The sequence below is a fragment of the Pleurodeles waltl genome, chromosome 7 (assembly GCF_031143425.1).
Source record: "Pleurodeles waltl isolate 20211129_DDA chromosome 7, aPleWal1.hap1.20221129, whole genome shotgun sequence".
NCBI classification, from domain to species: Eukaryota; Metazoa; Chordata; class Amphibia; order Caudata; family Salamandridae; genus Pleurodeles; species Pleurodeles waltl.
The window spans coordinates 1,194,628,454-1,194,642,871 of NC_090446.1; the positions used below are offsets into that span (position 1 = coordinate 1,194,628,454).

Genomic DNA, 14,418 nt, shown 5'->3' on the forward strand with positions numbered 1-14,418 from the left:
TATCCAACATCAAACCCATAGCCTATGTGGGTAATCTGTGAGGTCCCCTGTAACAAAATACTGGTCTACAACTTTTGACCACAGTGTAGTGACAATCCAACCTTAAATGCCTATTGGTTTTAAACATATGTTAAACATACTTTTTACAATAAATACGTCCACTTCCTTTCTCATAACAATTTACAGATCAGGCGTTTAGTCTTGATAAACTATGTCAGAATAACCATCTCCGATTGAACACAGATTTTTCACTAGGCAAAAAGTGAAATACAAGCAGGGGCGGCTCCTTCTCTATGGCGAAGGGACGTCGCCCCACTGGCTGTGCCAGAAAGCAGACAAATAAAACAATAAATTGTTTTATTTGTCTGCTTCTGGCACAGAGATGCAGTGCAGGGAGGGGCGGGGATGGGCCACAGGAGGTGGGGGGGTGAGGGGAGAGTGCACCCAAGTGCGCATGTGTATTTGGCCAGCCGTCCGAGGCCGGCAAACCACACATGCACACTTAGGTTTCTCCAGCCCAGCAGTGCCAGGATTGCTGGGGAGCCTGTGCTGGTGTCCCAGCAGTGAATGCTGGGACACCAGAAGAAGAGGAGCGCGAGGCGGCAGGCAGCAGAAAGGACTCGAGGTAAATTCTTTTATTTTTATTTTTTTATTTGTACCACATCTCCCTACCCCCCTCTCCCCCTTTGCATTATGCGGCAGACGCCGCTGAATACTAGCTGTCATTTTCTGTGAAAGTAAACTTCTGCCCACTCAAAATCTTTACAAAAGAAACTCAGCATTTGGAGAGAGACGAAGCCCTCTCTCATTAGTGTTCTTTAAAGCTCCCTTTCTGTTGATCACATAATGTCAGGCAACAGCTGACTATCAAGTCAGACCTAAAACTACGAGAGAGTTGAGGAGGAGACAAGAACTGCTTGCTGGCTTTATGATATTTACATGACTGGAAGCAGGATAAAGAAATCAGACTGCAGAAAAGCGTTTACAAGCTTCAGTAGGACAAGAGACAAGACTAAGATATGTTCAGATTCTCTACAGGGAAAGATTTTCTTTGCTTGACGCGAGTGGAGGGCAGGATTGTGGCAGCTTCAGGGATGGATTAGACAACGTGAACAGCAAATGTTAGGATGGACAGAGAGTGGCAGAGGCAAATAGTAAAACTGATGCAAATGTGCAATTGATCCTAAACTTAATAACAGTTCTGCAGACTTTGCATAATGTATTAAGGAAGTGTCTTGTTTATGTGTCGTCCTTAAAAGATGCTTTTTTGAGCTTACTAAGACATTGTCTATCTTTCTCACTGCGATTCAATATATGTCCAGCTTTCTGTAATTCTAGTGGGCCTTAAGGCACCACTGAACTAGTTTTGACAGAGATATTTCTCCTAAAACACGATAAACCCTCTAAAATAGCAGTGGGACTAAGAAAGATGTGATAATCTGTCACGGTCACGGGTTCTGAGGCATCTTCTCCACCAAAATAAGGAAGCTGGAAATGTCAGCATGTCTTTAAATTATCAACACCTGTCAGGACTGGCTAGGATTTGAGGGAAGCAGGAAGCCAACCCCGGAAATTATAGGTAACAGCTTTGAAATGGTTTGTGCTGGCATCAGAGGCAAGATGTGGATTTGTTGACATTTACAGATGACCATTTAGATATATAAGGGAAATTCTGATTCTCAGCTAGAAAGATCATCTGAAACCGATTGCCACAATTAGTCATCAAGAAAAAAACAACAACATTAGGCACCAGCTCCAGGTCGACTAAGTGAATGTAATGCTTGCCTCTGAAATATGCAATTTTGGCAAAGCCATTAGCCTTCCATCCATCTGAGGCCAGTAAACTGAGTACCATGTAATTGAGTAATAGTGGCTCCCATTATTTACAGTGCTAATAAACTCCAGAGGTGTGATATTGAGCACTATACACGTTCTTTTATAATATTTTCATATTATATTGTAATATATATAATATGTGATTATTCCAAAACGGAAACCAAGTCAATTGGCATTTCCTTAAATAAAAACTTGTCGTCCAAAGGTGAGACTCGGATTTAGAGAAAAAAATACATTGGCGGTACATCCCTTTTGCTATGCCTTGAAAGAACATAACAGTGAGAAATCAGCGACAAAGTCAGGGAGCAAGTAGGGTTTCAACCATCACAGTAGCCAAGGGAGCAAATTCACTAAAGTTAGTGCAGGAATACACAACTGCGTTTCAACTATAAACACGTGCATATTGTGCTTGCCACTTATCCACAAAGGACACCTGCAGAATGTGGGAGTGCTGGGAGCACAGTGTTCACCTACTGGCCTTCTCATGAATACTCAAGAGTCGGTTTGGTCCACTGAATGGATTCTGAATTGCCCCCCTCCGCAACACACACACAATACAGAAAAGGAACGATGGAGAATTGGAAGCATACTTACCGGGGCATACCTTCTAATTTCATTTATATTCGAAAAATGTTTTGTTAGACTCTTGAAGGTCTTAACATTTTAATTTAGTGAAATAGTACATATGCTACTTAAAAGTGAAAATCTGTTTCCCAGTACCACACCAAAGTCAACACTGCTGCCTGTATGCGTTGAACATGTATACCAGGCATCTTTACATGTATGAAGTGTGTAGAACTGCACTGGGGCAGAAGTGACTAAGAAGTGATGGGACACTTGGAATAACATGTCCCAATCCCGCCATCTTTCAGTAAATATTTACAAAACTGCCCCTTGCACAGGTTTGCTTGTGTCTCTGGAAGTGCATGCACACCTGATAAGGTTCAGATATGATGGTTTGTATACATCTTTATATCTTGTTATCGCATATGTTATCACTTTTTGAGCCTCCTCCAAGATGGACAAATCAGATTTCTTTATTTTTTGTTTATCAAGGCCATTGTGGGTTCCAATAATTACTGCAACTGACCAGGAGGCCATTATGTTCACGACCCCTGGTCAGTGCTCTGTGTTTGGGTTTATTACTCACTGGATAGGAGCAACAAGAATTTCCAGAAATGCGCAGACAAAATAGTTTTGAAAAATGTGCCCATCCTGATCGCACATGCCTCTAAAAAAAATTATAGTCTTAATTTTTTCTTTTCTCTTCTTTCTCTTGCCTCCCTGTCACCCTTTGCAGAAATTCCGGTTGCTCCGCCCACTACGGCAGCCAGCAGTGCTGAGGAACCAGCAGGTAAGTACCTTCCACCATAAGTGAAATAGAACAACATCTTAGTGACACAACTGTGTAGATGGGACAGCCCACTGCCGTTCATGGGCCAGCATGCCAACGTGATGGATTTCTAAAATCAAAACTAGACATGATTGGGAGCACATTTAAAGGAGGTTTCCCGTGAATCCCAGGTGTTAAAAAAACCTACCCAGCGATATAATACCATTAATTTCTAAATATATTTTCTCATGTTCATCGAGAATTCCATTTGAAAATAATACAGCAAGAAAAATAAACAAACATAACATAAAAATGACTCTTAGATGGATAGCAACAACCTATTCTTTCAAGCGTGAAGGTGACCATGATGAGACTTATGCGTTTTTTGGTCAAGATTTGTACTAAGTGATATATCTCGTGCTCCAAGACCAAATGCTGCTCATTGATAGAGCACATGTGGCTAGAAGATGCTAGAGTGTGCTGAAAAGCCTTCACTGGCTCCAGTGATGGCTGCATTCAACTTTGAGTATCTTAAAATACACATCCCGCATAAGATCACTCCACACACCTACAAGTACAAAAATATCAACGTACACACAACAAAGAAAGGATTTGACTCCAAATACCACCTTCCCTACACTCCTGCATCAAGAGGCATGTGTTGTGGAGAGGGAGACATTTTAGAGTCCAAGTCTCAATACTCCTGCACCAACTACCAGATCATATTTCCTAGCCCTCGGCTCTCTTTATGAAAGCCCAGCACACCTTCCTCTCGCTGGAGTCTCGTGGCTTCTATGGCCACTAACCGGTTTATCTGCTGGCTTCTGATCCAAACCTGAGATAATTGAGGCTACAGTGGTCCCATGAGAAGCCACAGTGCCTTAAATGGAACAATGGAAGTGTAGGTGGTCGCTGCCCCACTGTTCGTTGTTGCTAAGAAGTGTCACTACTCTCCCATTAAAAGAGCTGCACCCGTTCTAAGAAGCGCCTGTAGTTGAAAGAAGAGCAGATATTCAGCACCTGCCAGTAACTGCCCTTTTAGTCCACTGATAACCAACATAAATTGATTATCAAAACAGAATAAGTACGGTTGAAACTGCTCCATAGTACAACTAATTAACCAAGAACTAGATCTGTACATCCTTCTAGACACCTTTTTAGGTCTTAGAGGTAGACGAACAAGGGAAATGCTAGAAAGTGTAGCAGTCATCGTGTTCGGTTTATTCAGTATAAAGGCCTCTGATAAATAAATAATCCATACATGTAATAACTAAACTCTACTTACTTCTGTAATTCATTCATGAATGCTGCTGAAATGTTCTCCATTGAAAGAGTTAACTTGCGTTAGACCGCCCTTACTGCAGTGACCTAGGATCGTTTTTTCACATTTGCCTACTCCATATTCTAGTACCTGCAACAAAAAGTATAAGTAATTACATCTGAGCCATATCGGTCAGTTAGTGAACCAATCAATATGTTCAGTGGGTCCTCTGGATTTGTATTTTGTTGATTACTTTATTACTAATTGATTAGTTTAATTTAGATATGTCTTTCTCAATATGGTATTAACAAGCACTGACAGATGTGCGTAACACCCCTGCTTTCCAACAATGTCTCCAGCATGTATGGGGTTATGAGAGTTGCATGACTTCATAGATGTAACATGAGATGCCCCCATGACACAAACAGTCATTGTTACCTTTTCATTAGATTGTATTCACCAAAAAGACTTATATACCAAATATGTGTAACAACCTATTTCGGTATTCCCCCAGTAGGTTCCGGATCCAAAGCAACTGTATTTGAGATGTTTTAGTCATATCCTGTTTCTTAAAGGATGTTAGACACACAGGATAAAATTTTACAAACCAGCTTCCAACCACCTCTATTAACTTTAATCAGATTTAAAGGGCTTATCTAGAGTTTGGAGGAGAAGGTACTCTATGAAAAAACATGAGGGTGGTGCTCTGTCTGCTGTATTACCACTGCATTATAGTTTAAGGCACTGTAAATGCAGCAGAATTGTAATAGAGTAACTTGCCTGCTAAACTCTAAATAAGGCCTGAAGTCTCCTTTGCTACCTTAGTTTTAGTGTTTCTCCAAAGGACATTGAAAAGCTTATAAACCTGAATGTACAAAGCCTAGGTTTAATGGTTTAGTTTGGAAACAGGGACAAAAAAACGTAGTAGTTAAGGTACCTGTTTCCTGTTTTTACTGATTTTCTTTAGATATGCGTACATACAGAAAAAAACTGTTTTCCTGGCTGTGTTTATTTTTTGAAAACAGAAAAAAACAGAAATCAGTTCTTAATTTGAGTATTTCTCCATGATCTCAATCATGACTTGAAGGCTAAAAGCTCTACATACAGCAGCATGGGAAGTTAAAAAAGCACTGGCAACGCCAACAGAGATGGCCTTGACAAGCTGGCACTATGGTTACATTATTTTTCATTTTTGAATTGCCTACATATGTCACAGAAGAAAAGATGAAAACAGGAAACAATGCTGCTACCTAAATATGGCAGCTATGTTCTTGCAATAAAAAATCTATTTAACAGTAATCATTACATATAATTTTAATGGAAGAGTACGGGTGCATCATGGCAAGCAAGTGTACTTAAGGACAGTTATAGAAACCATCTTTAGTTTTATAGCACATAACAGGAATGCATGATTCTTTCCGGTTCAAAAAATGTACAGCTGTTTTTTAATTACTCTAATCTTAAAATGTAGTTTAAGCATAAAAAGGATGAAAAAAATCAAAAAGGATAAAGAATAGGCTCTCATCTTCATCCTTTTTAGCTTTTTATTCTTGTAACGAGTACCTCTTGAGCTACTGGAAGCTCTCCAGCTACCTGTGAATAGCTCTCCAGGGTGCAACCCAGCATACTAAATTAGAAGCATTTGCTTAGTTTAATTAACATATATGCCAATACTCAAAGGCAAGTATTCAAGATGAAAAATTGAGCATTTTCATAACCGACAAACTAATATTTGGAGAAAAGGTACTTGATCTTCTAAAATATATATAAAGTGGGTATCTAAGTGATAAATCATGCGACATTGGGGAGACTACGATTACGTATTACATTACTATCTTGGTGCACGGGCAATGGTGTTATGGCTGTTGTGCATTACACATTGAGGCATTCCACAATGACAAATAATGTTTTTACATTACTGCTGGCAACCGTGCATGATGCAGTGAGGTGACCACTGCTGGTGATCTTTCATATGGTGGTCACTAAGGCGGTTTTGTCAGATGTGGTCACTATCACAACACTAATTATATTAGGTTTGGATGGTTTTCAATGAACATAAGTAGCTCTTACTAAAGAAAAGGTTGGGGACCCTATGAAAAAAACACTTGCAAGTCAAATTATTTGCCCACCAGCTGTGGCACTTAACGTTCACATGCGCGTTATGAGACAATATACTGTCATTCTCAGTACAACACCACCAAAGCAGAAGTGCTGTGGTGGTCGGTAGCAAAATGTGAATTATCTTGGAACACACCAATGGATGAAGAGGGGTGACTCAAAGCCTCTCAATTTATGTATGTATGAATGTATTTTTACTATAGGAGTCTGGCAAGACAGATAACACCGGCTCTAGGACAAATGGTTAAAAAAAAGTAATGAAACTTCTTTATGAAGCCTAAATAAGCACATGTGCCATTATCACAGTGCAAGATTTTCTCTGTGATTGTTTAATTGGACAAGGCTACTAAGTGCATTGAACACATCACGTTTGTGTATATTAATCAGTCAAATAAATACTTAAATATACTAGTAGCATCCTAATTTTTTCACTGAGCAAAATATGCACAGACAGGTTTGAGCACCTTATTTTAAAAAAGCTTATTTATTGATGGATGCAAATTATATTTAGCTGATTTTCACCCATGTTTAAATTAACAGAAGATAATGTGTGCAAACCATAATGGTGTCTATATTGTGCATGCTGCTAATTTGCTACGGTTGTTTGAAAAAATGTTATTCACGAAAGAGCCAGAGAATAGAAGTAAAAACAAAAGTGATGCACATGGGTAAAAACAACTAGAGTTTCAAGTCTCTGGGAAGCAAAATGTGGGTTTAATGAGTAGATTTTAGTACAGTCACTATGCAGTGCCAGCTGAGGTTGTTTTAACTCTTACAGAAGGTGAAAGGCAAAATAAAAAAGGTAGAGCCGTTGTGTATTGACTTCATATGTGGTGGGAAGTGGTCACTTGCCTTAATTTGAGAGCCTTCAGAGGAATGACTATCGCTGTCCTAAGCCTGGGGTCCCATTGAGCTGAACCTGAGGCATCACTTCCATAGATCTTTTCAAAAGATTGGCATTCAGAAAAACCTTGGGTGTTTGACTTCCACCCCAGTGATCTCCATTCATTGTGAGCTATAAGCATCTACCCATGTTTAGCTGCGTCAGATGAAGAGAGGTGGAATGTGTTACTTGGGAAAGTTCCAGATGTTTTTGGGAAGGGGCACGTTGTGGCTGTTCATGCGTTCACAGTTGGCATAGTATTGGCTTAATTACATGGGAGATTTAAACTAAGGGGCAAAGAACAAGTTTGTGAAATCTGACATAAGCTTGGCGGTGACACAGAGAATGGAAAAATAAAATGCTCCGCATCACTAAAGTATATGGTTAGAACAAGCATTGTGTTGACGAATGCTGAGTGTTTACATTTGCAATATTTACATCTGCATGATTTTGAAGTTATTGATTAATCAAACTACTTAGAAAAGCTCAATGGGTAAATTACGATTTAATTAGCTATATAGTTGATGAGGATGTATATGTATGAAATGTGAAGGTATTAGAAACCCTGAATCGGGGTTAGGCGTTGTCCACAATAGGAACAAATGCTTTATTGCATTGCCTTATTGCACTGCACAATAGGTATGGGGCCTCAGTAGAGAATAGATTCAGTCCGAGGAAATACAAACGGCAAATCTAATATATAAGTGAGGGTTACACATGCAGTCTATGAAAATATTGTATGTAAGAGCTTAACTGTGGCTCCAACTTCCACAGGGATTGAGTCACCCCCTTAGGTTCTCCAGCAGGGTTTTAATCCTGCTGCGCCCAGGCTCAGAACTGGACTCTGATAACCTACAGACAAAGTCAACCACACTTGAGACTGCTTCTCAACCCATCCAGCAAACCTCTCTATCTGACCAGGGGGTTTCTGGTCATACGTGGACCTGTTGTAAGTAAGAAGAGTGTCCTCCGCCCCACTCATCACCCCTTTCAACTTCTAGACTAGGTATTGTGCATGATAAGGCCTGACATTGGTTACGTCTGCCTGTTGCACGCAGGATCATGGAAGGTTTCCACATAGTGGCCTGATTCTAACTCCAAGTGCTTCCAGTTGTACAGACAGGAGGTTGGAGGTACAGCTTTGATCCCATAGCAACCTAGACTCAAAACAACCACATTTCTATGAGGAACAGGCCTTGCCAGTCGGAGCACATTCTGACCATGTTTCGATCAAGCTTCTTCCACGAATACCTCGTAAGCTACTGGTAACTATCCATCTTCCTATAAGTAGCTCTCCTGTGTGCAGCTTAGCCTACTAAATTAGAAGCATTTGCTTGGTTGAATTATCATATATATATATATATATATATATATATATATATATATATATATATATATATATATATATATACACACACACACACACACACACACAGCTTCTGTGTGCACAGATTGTATTTATTTAGCTAAGTGCTTCCCAGTGTCTTTCAGTCCTTGCTGGACCTTGATCACGGTTACGGGCATCAGTCTGCCCACAGTAGATAACATATCCATGGTACACAAATTCAAAAATTCAAAAAGTAAACAAAAGACCTGAAAACCTAAACGTGGTGGCCATCTTACCATAACTTGTCACTAACTTAAACATAAGGCATATACCCCTAATAGTGGTCTCCTTCTCATACACAGCCAACATACTGCTTCAGTTTCACAACTATTTCATGTGTTATCCTGTCGAAACTTATTTTGCTTCAGAGGGCTTACCTCACAAATTCATTCCATCATCAGATATGCACATTTTATATTACATGTATGCATTCACAATTAAACCATTTTTCTAAAACACAATAGAACATTGGAATGTTCTGGAAACAATAGCCTCATGGTGCCCAAGGGGATTTCAGTCCCCTTGGTCTCCATGAGGCCTTTATTTGATTTATTAGAACATTCTGCCCTCTAGTGGCAAAATGTTCTAATAGCCTTATAGCCCTCCATAACTGTGCTGTATCAGCATTAAAGTCTCACTCCCTTGTTAAATCCCTCGCCTTCGGCAAGGGCATTTAATGCTGGAGCAGACCTTTAATGCCTGGTATAGCCCACTACAGCAGGCTAGAAGGCTATATTATGCCCCAGTGGACTCGCCCATAAATTTTGAGATATGCATATCATACATTTAGCGATTTTGCTGCAATTTTCCATATGTGCATCCATTATCTATAAAGTCAACCAAATATACCAATCCCCCCCAAAAAAGAAAAAAATTGAACTGACAGATCACAAATGTTATGACCAATACCACCCATGTGGACTGCAACTGTGTCCAACAGCTTCAGCACAATGTACGCAACAAATCAATAAACCAAAACTGAGAGCGTGTATTCAAGTAAAAAATGTTAGTATTTTCAGAATCAAACATAAATTGAAGTTTTGAAAAAAAGGAGAGCTTCCAAATCTATGTATAGCTGATGTTTGAGGATAAATCGTGAGGCATTGGGGAAACTTATTATTAATATCATTAGCTTGGTGTCAGGGGGATTGCACGACTTTTACTTATTAGCCACGTAGAGAGCATTCAAAACTGACTGAGCCTTTTTAACATTACTGCTGGCAACCCTGGCTGATGCACTGAGGTGATCACTCCTGATAATCTTGCATGGGGTGGCCACAAATGTAATCTTGCCCATAGCGGTCACTATTACAACACTAATAATAGTAACTCAGGATGTTTTCATTTAACATAAGTAGCTCGTATTGCAGAAAGGGCTGGCGACAACAGAGTTAGATAAAGTAACAGTAAATACAAGGAACCACATTTTTCTTCAAATACGTGCAGTACTGGGAAAGAAGGTGCAAAATATTATAGTAAGAGCAACAGTGCATTCACTTAAATAAAAACAATGAAAAGAAAATAATTGGATGGGGATACCTTTTGTTTGGCTGCTCACATCCTAGTTGGTACTGTCCATTGTATGAGGTCAGGAACAAATGACTGTGATCCAAAAGCAGCCGGCCTTCACCATGGCAGAAATACATTACAGGAGAACCTAAGAGTTTGAACACTCTAATGCTCCTGCTCCCCAACAATCAACCCACTGGCAATCTTTCCTGTTTCCCAAACCTTATTCTTATGCCAGAGTTACTGTATGTCAAAGCACCTTCTGTTCATCACCAGGCAGTGCATCCCATAACATGATTACCACACCTCGGTGGTCATCACGCGTAATATGGAAACATTTTCCACATAGGATCAAAACAAAAACAACATCCTTCCAACCAGGCACCCTGCATGGTGTTGTGTGCTACTCCTGAAGGCCTGTGCTTTAGCGCCCCACATAAGAGTAGTAAGCGCTATGTAATTGCTACAATACAATACAAGACAATCATTCTCAGAAAGGGCTGTTTGAAATTTTCCATTATGCTTGCGCTGTTTCTGTATTTTTGCACAATTTCACGTTATGAAATGTCAGAAGTTAAGTCACTGTGAACTTTCGCCAGTTGTTTGCTGCAGAGGACTGGCTTGAGCAGAAAATGTGTTGCGAGAGACGTTTTCTCCATGAACCAGTCCTCTTGCCAATATATAGTGACTTCATGTCATAGTTGTAATTGCATTTACGTTCAACTTTCACTCAAGATAACCAAAAGTGCAATTAATGTAATTTACACATACATTTTAGTAATTTTTCTGACATTTCATATAATTTTGGGGCAAAATATCAGTTTGGCATCTCTATTCTGAAAATATAGTGCATCACAACACTACTCTAAAGTGGGGAGCAGGGAGTAAGAGCTCCAGACATAACTGCAGGGAAAGTCACCTGAACTGGCTTCTGTGCATTTCCTTTCTGAGGACTCTGATGTAGGAGTGCTGATCCACTAGAAAGGACATCTGTATAGAACAGGTGATAGCCCTTACATAACATGTCCACAAGCAGGATTATTCTGTCTTGGTAGGAAAGGCATCTGTTTTAAGATTATTTTTTTTGCTTTGCGTGTCTCCATTTTGACCACAGACAAAGGCTCTGCCATGGGACAAGGGAGGCCAGGACTTCTTATAGTAAAGAATCAACAAGGACAGACTGTACCAGGCTGCAGTGTAATTCCTGAAAGTGGCACAAATTAACAACTATTTTGTTCAGGAAGTTATCTTGTGTCACTATGCTGCCTCTTCACCAGCAATAGGCTTACTTGCCAAATGCAAAATAAGTCACAAAAAATAAATGTGAATCTTCAGCCATATTAGTGGAGAAATGATGCACTGCATTTTGAGGTGGGGAGGTTGGATACGTGTGATATGCCTACCTAAAAGGTTTTTAAAGAGCTTGATACTGCACTTTTTCTTTTTGTAAGTACTATACATTGTGGGTATTAGTACTACCCATTTCAATAGTACTCAATTTATCATCCTATCGTCCTCTGCAGGACAAAAGGCTGAGCTAGCGCTAACAGGATTCGAGGTTATTAGCGAGCACTTCATTCTCTGAGCCGTCTTGCTGGTATGCTAATTGGCAAGGAAAGAGCAAGAAATAAATAGGCATTGGCAAAGGCAATAGGTTGGGCATTGGCAGGCAGCCTTTTGGCTTTGAGAATGCGCGTTTTGTTTTGTCAAGGTTTTTGCAAAGCTTTGTTGTTTGGGAGTTTGTTTTGTCGCAGTTTTTGCAAAGCTTTGTGGTTTGGGAAGCTGCCAGGCTTTCATCAATCTAACAAAAAATATAGCTAAATGTAAAATCTACTTTTTTTGCCTCAAAAAGCACACATTGCCATAGTAGTATTTATCACTTAAAGGAATTACTTTCTCTGTGATTATACTCTTGGAAAAGGACAGAATGTCATCACTCACAATGAAGTTAGCCTAAAACTGGGCTGAACTACTGTTCCATGAAGTCTCTTGTAGTGGGAGGATGAAAAATGTGAATGGCATAAGAGTCCGATGGTGATTGGAAGACAGCAAATAAAACTACATTGCACATTCTAAGAATTGATATGCCCATCTCAGTTAGCTAGGCAGAGAAAAAAAGTACAAACATCCACTTTTGAACCCAAAATGCACTACACTCCCTCCATGCAATATGGCATCCTTGTTTGTGCATCGGGAGCCGCCCCGTCTCTCAGAATTGATTATTAATTGTAACAGGGATGAGGTAGACAAGGACACAAATAAATAAAAAATACAAAATGAAACAATTCACCAACCCAATTTCTTAAGTAAGTAGGAAGTATTTAAAGAGACACAAGGCATGAATTTGGAACGGGCAACCAGCCATCTTTTCACTGCTGTGTCCTCAGTGAAGTCTCAAAAGGCCTGGCTGCTGGAATTGCTCAGATAAAGAAGTCAGACAAGAGACAGGAAGTGGAATGAGGTGGGAACTGATTGGTTCCTGAGGATATCCCTGCTGGCCCACTCTTATGAGGTGTTCTTCAAACATGCAGCCTGCTAATGATCTAGAAAGACAAGGGGAGGCTCAGGCAGAGGTCTTGGGGGCATGCAGAAGAGCTAGCAGAAGAAAGTGCAAGCAGTTCGCAGTACAGCTACTTGGCATATTTACAACACTAACAATACAAAAATAAAAACAATCCAATACGTCAGCATATTTCCTGATATCCTAACTAGGCAGAGGTGGGACAGCAAGCTGGAAAATCTCTATATTTGTCACCTATAAATTATATTTGACTGAGGCTAGTTAAACAGCAATGCCCAGGCCTGAGACCAGCTGTGTACTTTGACCTGTAACAGATATGAACCAATTGGGTGAGGTTACAGGGTGGATATAATGATGTTTATGAAGGTTCAGGGGTTTTGAATATCACAAATGTTTGGTCCTGCTAAGGGATATTCTGGGATGCAGGGGCAAGTTATCATTTAAGAGTAAGGTTTAAGTTATTTCTTGAAGCGTTGCAGGGAGAGTGCCTCAGATTCAGGGTTGCTAATTCCAAGGCTTTGGGTTGTAGGTGATGAAAACTTGTTTGAGGTTTCTTTTATTTTGGTTCCCTTGGATCTCTAGTCTTGAATTGTATGAGCTGTGAGTAGTGCAAAGTCCTCATAGCACAGAACCTTCTCTACTCGGTGGTCTTTTGTTTTATATTCGAGAGGGGAAGGTTGTAGAGGATGATTTGAATTTGTTGTGGTCTGGTTGAGAGAACCAATATAGTTCTTTTAACAGGACATGATGTGGTAGTTTGCGGATTGCTTTCAGCAGGGCCATGATGGTGTCCAATAGGCCGGTGAGCAGGACGTTGCCACCATCTATGTGGCACAGGACAAAGCGTTAGATGGTGAAGCAGGTGTTGTTGATAGACAGGAAGGACCTGTAACTAGAGGTGACTGATTTTTATGATCCCATTTGCATAAATTGATGTCTGATTGAGAGAAAGAAGCAGAGCCAGCCCAGGATGATCTTGGCGATGCCCATGAGTGTCAAGAAGGCTGCAAGGAGGGCGCAGTAGTCAGTGGTGTGTTGGTGTGTGCTGGGTCTAGGAAAACAAGGTGGCAGCAATCTAAGTCGTCACTGCTTTGTAAACTCTCTGCCCTGATAGTTGCTGTTTTAGTGCAGTGCCAAGGAAGCAAACAAACTGGACCTAGTAAAACTGGCTTCCAGTAAGCTGCTGAAGTGAGATGCTGAATGCCTTCTACTTTCCTCAGAAGGGGAAGGTGGGTGGTAGGACTGTAAGTGGTAATTGTAAATCAGAAAAATGAGGTTTCTTGAGGCAGATTCTATATGTCCAGTGTTTGTGAAGGGTGCCAAGTTATCTGTTAGGATAATGTTGAGGAAGGACACAAGGACATAGGAAGAGATAACTTAGTTAATGAATGTAGAATGGGATGGTCGAAAGTTGGAAATGCATAATGGCAAAGGGGTATAAAGTTTGTTGGCCTGTAGAATGTATGTCAGAAGATCGGGTGCAAAAATATTATGCTACTAAAATATCAGCCAGAATATCAACTACCACAATATCACAAAGTTAGCTACATATGGGTAACTATATAGTTAC

The 14,418-nt window shown here is 40.2% G+C and overlaps 1 protein-coding gene across 6 annotated transcripts in view; it reads left to right on the forward strand.

Moving 5' to 3' along the window:
* Positions 1 to 14,418, forward strand: part of NTN1 (netrin 1) — a 424,193-nt gene that overhangs the window by 317,799 nt on the left and 91,976 nt on the right. For all 6 annotated transcript variants that reach the window (XM_069200314.1, XM_069200319.1, XM_069200317.1 and 3 more), the window contains one exon: positions 3,137 to 3,190. In XM_069200314.1, coding sequence (XP_069056415.1) covers positions 3,137 to 3,190 — 54 coding nt within the window. The remainder of the gene's footprint in view (positions 1 to 3,136; positions 3,191 to 14,418) is intronic.